This window comes from Salvelinus namaycush, chromosome 7 (assembly GCF_016432855.1).
Source record: "Salvelinus namaycush isolate Seneca chromosome 7, SaNama_1.0, whole genome shotgun sequence".
Lineage (NCBI taxonomy): Eukaryota > Metazoa > Chordata > Actinopteri > Salmoniformes > Salmonidae > Salvelinus > Salvelinus namaycush.
Window position 1 is genome coordinate 29,165,232 of NC_052313.1, and position 15,397 is coordinate 29,180,628.

General features: G+C 40.7%; 1 protein-coding gene across 1 annotated transcript in view; it reads right to left on the bottom strand.

Annotated features, from left to right (window-relative positions):
- The window catches only part of esyt2b (extended synaptotagmin-like protein 2b), a 48,988-nt gene extending 41,087 nt beyond the window's left edge, over positions 1 to 7,901 (bottom strand). Inside the window, exons 1-4 of the mRNA XM_038997265.1 lie at positions 7,890 to 7,901; positions 7,529 to 7,605; positions 7,285 to 7,357; positions 4,708 to 4,797 (exon numbers count right to left, since the gene is read on the bottom strand). Coding sequence (XP_038853193.1) covers positions 4,708 to 4,797; positions 7,285 to 7,357; positions 7,529 to 7,605; positions 7,890 to 7,901 — 252 coding nt within the window. The remainder of the gene's footprint in view (positions 1 to 4,707; positions 4,798 to 7,284; positions 7,358 to 7,528; positions 7,606 to 7,889) is intronic.
- Positions 7,902 to 15,397: the final 7,496 nt, after the last annotated feature.

Here is a 15,397-nt window from a genome sequence, read left to right on the forward strand (position 1 = left end):
AGATGCAGGAATTAGAGGTCGACCGATTAATCGGAATGGCCGATTAATTAGGGCCGATTTCAAGTTTTCATAACAATCGGAAATCGGTATTTTTGGACACAGATTTTTTTTTTTTTACACCTTTATTTAATCTTTATTTAACTAGGCAAGTCAGTTAAGAACACATTCTTATTTTCAATGACGGCCTAGGAACGGTGGGTTAACTGCCTCGTTCAGGGGCAGAACGACAGATTTTTACCTTGTCAGCTCGGGGGATTCAATCTTGCAACCTTACAGTTAACTAGTCCAACGCTCTAATCACCTGATTACATTGCACTCCACGAGGAGCCTGCCTGTTACGTGAATGCAGTAAGCCAAGGTAAGTTGCTAGCTAGCATTAAACTTATCTTATAAAAAACAATCAATCAATCAATCATAATCACTAGTTAACTACACATGGTTGACGATATTACTAGTTTATCTAGCGTGTCCTGCGTTGCATATAATCAATGCGGTGCGTATCATTGCTCCAATGTGTACCTAACCATAAACATCAATGCCTTTCTTAAAATCAATACACAGAAGTATATCTTTTTAAACCTGTATATTTAGCTAAAAGAAATCCAGGTTAGCAGGCAATATTAACCAGGTGAAATTGTGTCACTTCTCTTGCATTCATTGCATGCAGAGTCAGTGTATATGCAACAGTTTGGACCGCCTAATTTGCCAGACTTTTACGTAATTATGACATAACATTGAAGGTTATGCAATGTAACAGGAATATTTAGACTTATGGATGCCGCCCGTTAGATAAAATACGGAATGGTTCCGTACTTCACTGAAAGAATAAACGTCTTGTTTTCGAGATGATAGTTTCCGGATTCGACCATATTAATGACCTAATGCTCGTATTTCTGTGTGTTATTATGTTATAACTAAGTCTATGATTTGATAGAGCAGTCTGACTGAGCGGGGGTAGGCAGAAGCAGGCTCGTAAGCATTCATTCAAACAGCACTTTCCTGCGTTTTGCCAGAAGCTCTTCGCTGTGCTTCAAGCCTATCAACTCCCGAAATTAGGCTGGTGTAACCGATGTGAAATGGCTAGCTAGTTAGCGGGGTGCGCACTAATAGCATTTCAAACATCACTCGCTCTGAGACTTGTAGTTATTCCCCTTGCTCTGCATGGGTAACGCTGCTTCGAGGGTGGCTGTTGTCGTTGTGTTCCTGGTTCGAACCCAGGTAGGAGCGAGGAGAGGGATGGAAGCTATACTGTTACACTGGCAATACTAAAGTGCCTATAAGAACATCCAATAGTCAAAGGTTAATGAAATACAAATGGTATAGAGAGAAATAGTCCTATAATTCCTATAATAACTACAACCTAAAACTTCTTACCTGGGAATATTGAAGACTCATGTTAAAAGGAACCACCAGCTTTCATATGTTCTCATGTTCTGAGCAAGGAATTTAAACGTTAGCTTTCTTACATGGCACATATTGCACTTTTACTTTCTTCTCCAACACTTTGTTTTTGCCTTATTTAAACCAAATTGAACACGTTTCATTATTTATTTGAGGCTAAATTGATTTTATTGATGTATTATATTAAGTTAAAATAAGTGTTCATTCAGTATTGTTGTAATTGTCATTATTACAAATAAATAAATAAAAATCGTCCGATTAATCGGTATCGGCGTTGAAATATCATAATCGGTCGACCTCTAGTCGAGAGCTTCAAGTTCCTCTGTGTCCACATCACTAAGGAATTAACATGGTCCACACACACCAACACAGTCGTGTAGAAGGCACAACAACACCTCTTCCCACTCAGGAGGCTGAAAAGATTTGGCATTGGCCCTCAAATCCTCAAAGTTTGTACGACCCAGTACATCACTGGGGCCAAACTCCCTGCCATCCAGGACCTCTATATCAGGCGGTGTCAGTGAAAGGCCCTAAAAATGGTCAAAGACTCCAGCCATCCAAGTCACAGACTGTTTTCTCTGCTACCGCACAGCAAGCGGTGCCGATGCACCAAGTCTGGAACCAAAAGGACCCTGGACAGCTTCTACCCCCAAGCCATAAGACTGCTAAATAGTTAACCAAATAGCCTCCTGGACTATCTGCATTGACCCTTTTTGTACAAACTGTTTTGACTCACATACACTGCTGCTATTGTACCCCTGCAAATCAACTCAGTACTGGTACCCCGTGTATATAGCCAAGTTATCGTTACTTATTGTGTATTTATTCCTCTTGTTACTATTTTTTCTATTATATATTTTTTTCTATCTCTGCATTGTTTGGAAGGGCTCGTAAGTAAGCATTTCACTGTTAGTCTACACCTGTTGTTTACGAAGCATGTGACAAATACAACTTTCTATTTTATTTTATTCACCAGCAGTTGGGTCTTTTTAATGTAATCCATAGGTTATTTTCAGGAGGCATGGCCTATTGGGGGGGCATGGCTTTCAGATATTTCATTTTGGACACCCGTGAGAGTAAATGGCATTCCTGTTCATCATGTTAAGTTCTACATTTCAATTTGTTAAATATTTTTCCACATTACATATTTGAACATAAACCTAATAAGATCTTATTTTTTTAGATTATAACAAAGTGGGGAACTCATACTCTTGTGAAAGCCTCATTAAAACGATGAACGTGTCAGTGCTCAACCTTAACATACATGTGACGACAATACAACAGATGAAACGGAATGACATTTACTCTCACGAATGGCCAAAAATAACTATCTGAAAGCCACATCCCTATTATCCACGCCTCCAGTTTTCAAAGAAAATGACCCAACTGGCTGAATCAAAATAACGTGTGTTCTGTCCACTATTTACCTAGCACTGGGTTAGCGCTGGGTTATTTTTTTTAGTACATTGTGAGCATAATTTTAATTTTTTGTTAGTTTGTTCCCCAGTCTCCTCTACTCTTACTGAGAAAAGGCCTCAACTGAAGAATCTACAGCTGCTGAGTCTGAGGTGTTAAACAGTCCAGTGCTGCTCTGACCACAGTGTTGTTAGGAACCACATTTTCTAACGCCACATACACAGCCTTGTGTCCGCTCTTACTGTGACCTACTTTAGTTACTGGAAATAAACTCAGCAGTGGTCAGACCACAGAATACACCAACATAAACAACACCAATAAATCGAACATCCATTATTGATATCTTCTGTTTTCCAGGAAGTGTGTTAGACCGTGCTTCTACACCTGCATTGCTTGCTGTTTGGGGTTTTAGGCTGGGTGTCTGTACAGCACTCTGAGACATCAGCTGATGTAAGAAGGGCTTTATAAATACATTTGATTGATAACATTTATCAACTAATGGAGGATCATTGAGACCACATACACAGGGACTTTGCAGCTGTGCATTGCAGCTGTGCATTACTGATCTTGAGTAGCCTTGCTAAGGGTGTTTTCCCTCCAGTTCTCTCTGGCAACAAAGCACGGACAAGGGCTTCGCCTAATATGGTTTCCTAGTTGTGTCAGAATGTTTTATTTTATTTGGCAGTCAAGATCGAACCATTTCAGGAGGAGAATGAAAGGTCGGTCCAACTAACCGAGCCTCTATATAGCCTCGCTACTGTATATAGCCTCGCTACTGTTATTTTTCACTGTCTTTTTTACTGTTTTTATTTCTTCACTTATCTATTTTTCACCTAATACCTTTTTTTTAAAAACTTAAATATTGTACTGTTGGTTAGAGCCTGTAAGTAAGCATTTCACTGTAAGGTCTACACCTGTTGTATTTGGCACGACCGGGAGACCCATGGGGCGGCACACAATTGGCCCAGCGTTGTCCGGGTTAGGGGAGGGTTTAGCCGGCAGGGATGTTCTTGTCCCATCGCGCATTAGCGACTCCTGTGGCGGGCCGAGCACAATGCACGCTGACACAGTCGCCGGGTGTACAGGGTTTCCTCCTGGGTTAACAGGGCATTGTGTCAAGAAGCAGTGCGGCTTGGCTGGGTTGTGTTTTGGAGGACGCACGGCTCTCGACCTTCGCCTCTCCAGAGTCCGTACGGGAGTTGCAGCGATGGGACAAGACTGTAAACTACCAATTGGATACCACAAAAAATTACATAAAAATAAATAAATAAAAAGAATGAAGGGTTGTCCCATTCACTGTGATGCATTCTGGAGAATATGGTATATAGTCATGGTATATAGTCTGTCTCCCTACATCAATGAAAAGAGGACCACTTATGATCTTTGCAATACTTTTTATCCTTTACCTCAACATTTCTTCTATAAAATGTGCATAGTTGTTTTCCCATTTTTAGGATGACAGATAACAGAGATGTAGCATGCCCAAGGCTACAGAAACAGGAGTTGCTGTTCCAGAGTTTGTGGTCTGCTCTCACAGCACCGTGTAACAACACTGTGATTTAAAGTCTAACCACTACACACTCTCCTCCTGCTTCCCCTCTCTGCTATCTGCTCTGAGGCTGGTGTAGGCAGTGATAAAAAATCCACCAAAGTAGGACTAGCCTGATCTGTGTCTATTTAAGGCTCCAGTGTCTCCACTGGGGACTGGTATTTGACTTAAATCGGCCAAATGTTTAGGCAGAACAGAGGCCTGGAGGCTCAGCACTAGAGGAAGGAAGAAAGTGATAAAATACCCATTGTCAAACAACTGTCCTGTTAGCAGCTGACGATGCAAGTGGCCTGAAATCCAAATGGTAGAAAGAGGAAGTGTGTACAAGGACTAGAACTTACAGGTTTTTTCAGGAAGAACAGGGACAGAGCTCCGACAAGGGGCATGTCACCTAGCAATGGCTCCATGACTACTCTCAACACTCCATGGAGCTGTGAAACACAAGAGGCATTAAGATAAATACACTCGCTCGCAGAGATAAAACAGAAACACACACAAGACACAATGTTAAGGTAGCTTTCAGTATCATGGAACTAACACTCTGCAGGTCCTTGACCCACCTAATAAGCTCTATGGAAACATTCCAGAGTGGAGGCTTGGACATTACAAAGATGGCCCCCCTCACTGTCATTATTATCAGGCCAACATAACATAACTGCTCTATGTCATCCTCAACTTGCTAAACAAATATTGGGCTAATTATATCTCTCAAAGACTAGCGGGTTGTTTAAGTGCTGATTTATTATTATGTTGAATAATAAAAAATTCACACAAAAGAAGTGGTAGTTTTAATCATAAGCATGGTGTTTCCAAACACCTCTATATGATGTACTGTGAGTATGAGAAATAGGAGCTGGTGCGGTATAATCAGCCTGGTCTCATATACTAGACGTAACATAGTAAACGTAAATCCGGCCCATCAAATGAGTATAATATGTTACCTTTGGTATGGTTACATGAGACAGAAGTTTACTTAAGGCAAAAACTAAAGTGGGGTGGTTGGTCAGGGTGGATGAGTGGGCGTACAACGCGAACGTCGATCAACCCAAAGGTTGCGTGTAGAAATTTCATCACGGACAACTTTAGCATTTTAACTAATGAGTAACTTTGCAACTACTTACTACTTTTTAGCTACTTTGTAACTAGCATGTTAGCTAACCCTTCTCCAAATCCAAATCTTAAAAGGTCCTGAACAGTAATTCTGAAAAGTACTACCAGGAAGTTTGAAAAGACAGGGTGAGTGGTCAGGGAGCTTATATTCATGAGCTCGCCTTGACTGACAGTGTTTGTAACGCCTATGTCAAGCAACTTGGATGCAGTGTTGCAGTAAAAACATCTCAAGCTAATTTGGTGATTCACAAAGCAGCTTAAACGACAATGAAATTGCATCACTGATATATATATTTTTTTATATATACATCTCCCATTTGGCATGTCTCTTGTGAGGTGGTTCACAGCAGCACTGATGGATGTGTTGACTTGACAACTGCGTCAGAGTTTTGAACGACCCTTCCCCCCCTTTTGTTCCATGCTGTCTGAAGACCAAGCCAGTAACTAGCTAACACCAGACACAGATGGAAGGGGAAACATATAAATATCTTTGTCATAGATGAATAGGGTTAACTTTTAATTATAATTATTTTTAATTATTGCTGACACCCTACATTCAAAGTAGCAATCTAGCTATATAAACCACGCCCCTCTACAAACATGCCTTCGCCAATGTTGGTTACGAGGCCGTACTTATTTAATTTAAATAAGACAATATCATGTTACCATTGGTGTATTAAAAAGAGAGTTAAGATGATGTCACCTTAACAATGAATCCAACTTTTGATTTGAACTGTTTGACATGGGAGATGGGACCAGTAACTTTAAGATCAAACTTTATCAATGTAGAACCAAAATACATTTTTCATACTTTGGTCATCATACTAGTTTCCTTCAAATATAATAACATTTCATGAAAAATATGATTTTGATGGTTCATGACCTAACCCTAATCTTAACCTTAACCCATAACTCCTAGCCTAGCTAGCCATAACCACCTTGCTAAAATTACCCAAAACAAATGAGAATTCGTAAAATATCATACGTTTTGCAAATTAGTAACACATTGTATGAATTGCAATTCGTAACATATTGTTTGAATTGCAATGCGTAACATATCATATGAATTAATACATACCATACGAAATGGAACATATAATACATTTTACATTTAAGTAATTTAGCAGATGCTCTTAAGTAGTAAGTGTATACATTTTCATATTTTTCCGTACTGGTCCCTCATGGGATTTGAACCCACACCCCTGACGTTGCAAGCACCATACTAATTGGAGTTTCCCGGATTTACATGTACTATATTACGTCTACCCCTGAGTCCAGGTTGGTATTATAGGACTTTACTTACTAACAATCCTAACAGCTCTTAGTCTCTAAGGAGACAGATTGATTGCTTTTCCTGCCAGCTATGTCTCACTGCTGCTATGCAATGGCATATAAACACTTGTTTTGTTCTACCCTCTATTCTCTCCCACACACACACACACACACACACACACACACACACACACACACACACACACACACACACACACACACACACACACACACACACACACACAGATCACATGGTGTTTTGCTTGCAAGTCATTGCAATGAAAAACAAATTGAGCAAGCGGGCATAATAAAGTAACTTTAATATGATTTGACAACATTTGTTTGATTTGAACCATCTTCCACTCTTCTGAACAGGTCTTTAGTGACAGAAACGACAATCAGATCAACCATTACAGAGTTTTATTTCCGACTGCAAGTGCATTTCCGACTGCAAGTGAAGTGTATTTGTTAAAAAACGAAACAAAAACAGTCCCCCTGGGGTTTAACATTCCTATGAAATAGAATGTCTACATTACCTGTATGCTTTTAATACCAGCTTTGCAGTAGTATCTTTTGACGTCCACATCAATTTCAGTATTTCCAACAAAACTGAAGAAAAAAAAACACAATTATCAGCATCATCAAAAATCTCATGAAAGTGTTCATGTACAGTAGGTGTAATTTAATAACAAATAATTAAACCACATGACTACTACACACAGTACATTCTTTGACGAGCCAAAGGCTCAAATCTGTCCAAAATAGAGATAGTCTGGTCACCTGATCTGTAGGTCCATGATGATCTGACGCTTGTCCACATTCTCTGTGTAAACCTTGACCCCGTTAATCCTCAAAGGCTAAACACAAATACAAGACAAATTACGTCACCACTAGGCCTCACACTTGTGTTTTACCCAGCATGAACTTCGCCACTACTCTGTGACCCTTCCTGGAAACTATTAAGGAGACACCCATCCATCACAGTCACGTAAACAGATAGGGCTCTAGGGATGCTCGTGCCCTTTTGCCCTCCCAATAGCAAAAGTGCAGCAGTTAGTTGAATAGTTGAAAAACATCTCATAAACAGTAAGCATAAGGCAGGGTTAGGTCGAGACTCCTGCTGATAACTCTTGATGCTCACCTTGTCCCCCATGTCAATCTTGCTGAAACAGAAGGTGCTGAGGTGGGAGTTGGCTCCCTTCACAGCCGGCTCGATAGTCTCGTGGAACAGCTTCTCTATGAACTGGCAAATATACGGCCACATCTGTCTCACAGTCTGCAGGGCCACAGGGAGGAGAACGGATCAGTGAGTTGACACTGGGCCCACATTCTGACCATCATCCAATGAGTCATAAAAGAAAATTTAGGAAGCAGAGTGAAGGAGCTGAATTCACTGAATTCATTCTTCAATATCAGGGCACATATTCAAAAAGTGTCTCAGAGTAGGAGCGTTTATCTAGGATCAGTTTTGCCTTTCCATCATAATGAAATAAGATGGGTGGGACCTGATCCTAGATTAGCGCTCCTTCTCTCAGACTCTTTGTGAAAACAGGCCCAGCAATATTCTAAAAGTGATGCGAAGGCATTTCAAATGTCTCATCAGTTCTATAATTCACAATGCTGGTGAAACTCAACTATGAAATTTTAATCATCACGTGTTTTATTTTGGTAATAATGTGTACACAATAAATATTTTAAACTTCGCTTTCAGGTCATTACCTTATGGAAGAGATTAAAGCTTAAATAGGCAATCTTCAGTTGCTACATCTATTATTGGACTTTTAAATGAAATATATATTATATAACCATTGATTCCTTGAAGAATATAACTTGAGCTTAGTTCAACTGTAGTTCCCCATCAGAACCCAAAATCTAAGTTTTATTCCATTGTTTGTAAACAATGAAAGTGTAAACAAACACTGTATAGCCTCAAAACATGGTTAAAACTATGATTTGTATCTCATGGATAGTCAGTCCTTCTATCGATAAATCTGTCTAGGAATTTGAGAGCATTTACATTTCTCCAGCCCTATCCCTTAGCTGTTTACCAAAAACAGTGGCAAGGTGACCAGATTGCCCTTTTAAGAGACTCTTACATCTGATTGATATCCTGATTTATGCATAGAGTATGATGCAAAAATAGAGCAGCTGTGCGGTTCAACCCACGGCAGGGTACAGTACATCCCAGTATATCTATATTTACAGCGCTGCAGTGAGGGAGGGAGGGGCTACAGTACAGATACCGTTCCAGTGGTATCTACACCGCAAAACCCAGCAGGAAAAAGTAGGTCTTCATCAAAATAGAAGTGGAACATCTGACACCATGTTCTTTTTTGTTACTTTACCTTGTTCAGCCACTCTACTCTTTCTACATCCGGGAAGTTGACCTAAAAGGAAGAAAATGAGACATCAATGGGTCTTGGTATTATTACTGTTTACATGCTCAAACACTGTTTTATTTTCCCATTTTCAAGTACCAGTACTCATACTGATTCCATCTTAACAACCACATTGTTGCACTGTTATTTTAACTTAAATAGCTGGTGGATATTCTGCCTAGGTTCAGCAGCAGTCTGTCTGCAGCCTGGGTTGCGTCCCAAATAGCAACATATTCCTATAGTGCACTACTTTCAACCAGGGCCCATAGTGCTCTGGTCACAAGTAGTGTACTATGTAGGGAATAGAGTGCCATTTGGGACGCAACCTGCCTGAACCCTCCTGGCTATTACAAAGACATAACAGTACTGTAGCTGGAGCTATCCCACTGAATACTGCACACAGTATGTGCTGTGCATCAGTGGGAGAGCCCTGAGCATACATACTGCCCACACAGCCCACATACTGTACCCACACATGCACGCATGCACACACACCACCTTTCATAGGCCTACAATCATTATAGTCTAAAAACACAACGTTTCTATAGAGGCTGCCACGCGGCCAAGCCTTTTCAGGACAACACAGAGGAAGTGTGCTGTCATGTGTTATCCTCTTGGGAGAGGTGGCACTAGAGGTGTAGCCGTGGCAACAACATTGAATGTGACAGCTACAGGGGGCAGTAATGCTAATGCCTGTCAGAAAAGTGCTGATTCGGCATTAGTGTGACAGCATAGAGGAGTGTAGGCTCAGAAAGTGAGAGGAATGGGAAGTAGGGAGATAAACTGCTGCTGGGTTTGACAGATTCAGGCCTAGCTTTTTTACCAGCCACAAGTGTGGCTGTTATGCAATCAGGAGCACTCAAGTTGACAGGCTTTCCATTAACCTGACAAATGCTGTAAAGCAACCAGTTCACAAAATAGCAGGCAGGGGATAGAGCCTTGCGGATAAATAATTTACTCAAAGAATAAATTATGAGTGATATCAAATTACTGGGTAAGTGTCAACAGGATGGATGTGCATCATGCCTCACAACAGAAATTGATATGTAATTTAAAATCCAGTACTGTCCATTTAAGTGAATTGAATAGAGACGCTGTTATATAACTATAGAAATGCTTTGGAAGCATTATGGAAGCAACTTGCATGTACTGAATAACATTACACACCTGAAGGTATAAAACTCCATTAGAGTGGACATCAATGTATCCTATCCCTTTAAGTGACTCAGGGAAAGGATTTACTTGTTTTCCCGAACGGTAGCTAACTTGAGATGGTTGGTGCTTGTGTCTCATAGGAGACAGAATAAGCAGCAGGATCTTACTTTAGTGTAGGCAGTATTAAGCACTGGCCTGACTCACAGCAGATTTATTTCCCAAACAAACAGGAGCAGTTGGCATTCCCTATTTACGTAGTGTGAGAGCACAGAATATTTCTTCCTGTTCTGCTGCTTGCCTCTAGGACAAACCTATAGGAAAATGTTTATAGATCATGTGTTACACTGCTGTGTTTACATGACCTATACTTTCCTTTCCACTCACTCAAAGGTACAGTATGTGCACTGAAACTAAGGGTGCAAATGTGGAGATTGCGGACTGTGGAGTTCGATTCCAATCAAGAGAGCAGGATTAGAACCCGTTATACTTCAACTATCTTGGCGAGGAGGTGGGCAACTTTTACTGTACCTTCGTGTCTATTAGATCATCCTATTGACCCTGGTCATTACATAGGGAATAGGTGTATTTCACAGTGTGGTGGAAGAGCAACTCTGAGTGAGTGTGTCTCCCAGAGGACAGGAAGCTTTTGTATAGCTCCTTGTTTCAGATACCTCCTTCTCCTCCTGTCCCTTCTCCTGCGCCTCCTCTTCAGAAACGCAACCCAAGTGTCACGTTTGATTTTTTTAATTTAACCTTTATTTTGACAGGGAAGTCACGCTGAGACCAAGGTCTCTTTTACAGATGACCTCTGTAGATACAAAAGAATATACATTTCTATACAATAAAACAAGTAATATACACGATAATCGCAAAAATCCACACAATCATACACACAAAACAATCATACACACGTTTCAGCTTCTCGGTCCGAGTGACCAGCTGGGAGTGTCCAGACTGAGGCAGCTGAGCACCAGCGGTCAGTCTCTCCTTCAGTACCTGAGGCGTGCCTATGGCAGCCTGCCAAGAACAGGGCACAACACAGTGCAGCCAGTCCAGCTCAGCACTGCTAGGCACAGTTTAGCACTGCACAGCACAGTAGTGACTAGTGAATTCTGATGAGAAAACGGTAATATACTGACTCACTGAATCGATGCTGCTGGCAGCTCCCTGTGTGGAGCAGCTCTGAGGCAGACATTTCATTTCCTTCTAAATTAAATCATCTTTCGAGAGACCTTCCGATCTAGTTCATCACACTACCTTCAGCAGGCTTCTTTACACATTAAAAGGTGCCCACAAGGACTATTTTTACAGAGCCCTTTGGAAAATTGTGTCTTGGAAACGAAGCAGTGTGACAATGCCAAACATTTCGGATAAAAATAGGGTGAAAATTGGTCATGTAACACCATGTTTTTCCCCTTAACCAAATTAGTAGTCACCTTGTCAACTGAAAGGGCAGAAGATACAGACAACAACTAAAGACTGTCCTAGTTAGACACTTAATGAGCAACAGATCTCAAGAAGCACATACATTATAAATCATATTCTCTTGTCATCAAGTATATGCCTAGTAGTATATGCCTAGTAGTATATGCCTAGTCTTCCACTTGGGGCAGATGGCATTATTGTAGGGTTTATCGTATGGCCCTAAATTTCACTAGACTGTTTATGTTTATGCCATCCAGTCTGTTTATGTCATCAGAGTGGTCCTTGTCACTCATTGTCATGCCAATGACAGCACAAACAGATCTGGAACCAGGCTAACAATAAGTGAGGTTAGACTGGGTGCATCTTTCAGGCATAATAATGCATGCAAAGTGTTGTTAGTGGCACGGCAATGTGTCTTAAAATAACAGGGTTCCTCTGGGACACGTGTCCCTCCCATCCTGGTGTCCAGTTTACCATTGTGCCATGCTGTATTTTTTTTGGGGGGGGGGGCTTAGTCTAATATCACTGCTGGGGACAGCTGCGTGATCAGAGCTTTACAGGACAACACTGTTCTGTCTTCTGATCAGGTGATGGTTTTCTAAGAAACTAAAAAGTGATTAGTCACGTGCTGTAGCCTACACAATAGGCTTATTTGGGTATTAGAAAAAACACCTTCAAACTTTCTGGATAATTATATGACTTCTACATTTGATTATATACATTTGATTATATCAAATGTAGTAGTCATATAATATTCCAGAGTGACTAATTTAATGGTGGGATAGTGAGAATATTGTATGCACAATTACAGTATCCAAAGGCACCTTTATAAAGTAATCTTGATCTTACCCATGATGGCAAATCAGAAGTTGTCAGGCTTTGTTGGACAGTTCTCTCCTCTTGTTCAAAGAATGCCAAGGCTCTGTACATTCGGGTGTTCTTGCCTCCTGTGTTTCTCCTCCACCAGAAAAATATCACAAGCCCTATTAGAAGCCAACTAAAACTAAATTCAAAATATCCCAAAACATATATGGGGAAAATGAGCACGAATGTCTTCGTAAACTGAATCCATGTCTGGGTTAGGTCACCCGCAGACGACCCAGACGTGTCATTGCCGATGTCTCCTGGTGGAACTACGTTGGTATTGGGGTCGGTGTGAACATGGCTCGGTGTGTTTTGCCCATTCTCCTTTGATCCAGCAGAACTCCCATTATGTGCATGGGCACCTCGTACAGCCGTCATACTGTCTCTTGACATTCCTTGCGCCCACAGTTTTGATGGATTTTAGAGTAAAGACCTAAACCGAGGCTTCTGCTATTCTTTATTAAACTATCACCAATGTTCAACCTCCTGCGCAGAGCCCCTCTATCAACCACAGAGTACGCTCACGTTAGTTCACCCGCATCCAAACCCATGTTGTCCTGCTTGCTTCCCTAATAATTACCGCGTTGAGTTCGTGTAGTCCATTTGCCATAACTACTGCAGTCTCACTCTTCGAACACACGTGCTCCTCTCTCAGCGCACGTTCGCGTTCTGTACTCCTTCTCAGGTTAACGTTTTTCGTCATGAATATTATTCTGGAGGCAGCTTTGCACAGTGGTCAATAGCTTGCACAGCCACAAAGTCAGAACATCTGATGTTAAACCAGCAGAGGCTGCTGAGGGGAGGACGGCTCATAATACTAGTTAGGAGAAGTAAATGGAATGGCATCAAACACGTGGAAACCATGTGTTTGATGTATTTGATATAATTTCAGTCCAGCCATTACAATGAGCCCATCCTCCCCAATTAAGGTGTCACCAACCTCCTGTGTGTTAAACGTAACCCTAACCTTTACCCTAACCTTAATCACACTGCTAACCATAACATAATTAATTAATTGACAATTAAGACATTTTAGACATTTTAGTTTTCATACATTTTTACAATATAGCCAATTCTGACTTTGCAGCTGGCCTAAGTGGAAATCACTCAGTTCTGCCTCCAGGACAAGACTCCTGACAATAAACGTCAACTTCTACTTCTTCAGGGAACTGTTATGTCAAGGCAACTCCATTCGATAGAGGCACAAAATCGCCAGCCTGTGCCCGGCAACTGTAGAGACATGCTCATGTATGGACCACTAAGTATTGACAACAGTTATCCTCTTCATCCATCATCATCTTTGTCACTTTTACTTTAGCCCATTGGTAAATGGCTTTTCAAAACATAATGCACAAATGACCACACTCTCATTCAAAGGTTGACTGAAATAGGCCTGGATCAGGCTTCTCGCAAGTGGTTTGAGAATGATCTGTCAGATAGGACTCCCTGCCTGATTTCTGATGGTGTCAAGTTTCCTGGATATTACAAAAGGTGTACCGCAGGCGTCGGTAGTCTGGGACCGGTTCTCTTTATTATTTATATAAATAATATTGGTCTATCTGTTAAAAAGTGTAATATTAATCTATATGCTGACAACATTGTTATGTATGTCATTGCCCCAACTGTTGCCCAGACTATGTTAGAGCTGCGATGTGACTTTGTCACCTTACAGAAAGCCCTGGTTAGTTTCAAAAGTGTACTTGATTGATGTGGGCAAGAATACAAACATGTTGTTCTCTAATTCCTGAAAAAATGTTTCAGATGAACTTCATATGTATTCATTGGATGGTTCTCCCATCGATTGGGTTCCAGCCTATAAATACCTGGTCATTTGGATTGACAAAGACTTCATGTTGAAAAAACATTTGGATGAACTAGTTGAAAAACTAAGATTTAAAGTGGGCTTCTTTTTAATAAATATATTTAGCCTCTCCCTAAATAGCAGGAAGCAGACTGTACAGTCAACTTTCCTTTCTTGACTATGGTGATGGCACCTTTTACCAGATCGCAGCAGACACTACACTTAAATCTTTGGATGCCCTCTACCATAGCGACCTTCCCTTTATCACAGGTGACAGTTTTAATACTCACAACTACATCCTGTATCAAAAGGTTGGCTGGTCCTCATTAAAGTCTCATCATTATTCCCATTTTGTTTACAAAGCTCTACTACACAAGCTTCCAATTTACCTAAATTCGTTGCTAACGAATAAAGAATGATCTACCAAACCCGCTCGCAGGATTGGTTAGCTCTGGAGGTCCCTCTGGTCTCAAGCAATTTAGGTAAATCCTCCTTTAGTTTTAGTGTCCCCCATTGTAGGAATAACCTACAAAATTCCTTACATCTTGATTCCCTGGTGCCACTAGGGCAGTTTAGGACTCTGGTATTGAATTAATTTATTGGGGACTGCAATTGTTTCGATTGATTGTAGTGGTTTATTTGTTGAAATTATGGCGTTGAGGTTGTGCCTTGTGGTTATTTTTATTATTCTGGTTTTATTTTTAATGTTTATGTAGCTACCTGTTCGTGATAAAATGTTTGTAGGCTACTCAGGGCACCATTGGGAATGATACCCTGGTCTCAATTGGGCTACCCTGAATAAATACAAGTTAATATATTATTCTTTTTGTGTATATATATATAAATACACGTTTTTTTTTATATATATATCAGATTTGTTGAGCCATGTTGCCAACAGTTTGGCATGACAATTCATAGCCCACAGGCCGAAAGATGTCAATAGTGAGTATTGTCCATTTTACCGTCCAAACGCATTGTTTGCAGCACGCGAGACACTGGTGTTCCCCTGGACCGGTTCGTACCTAA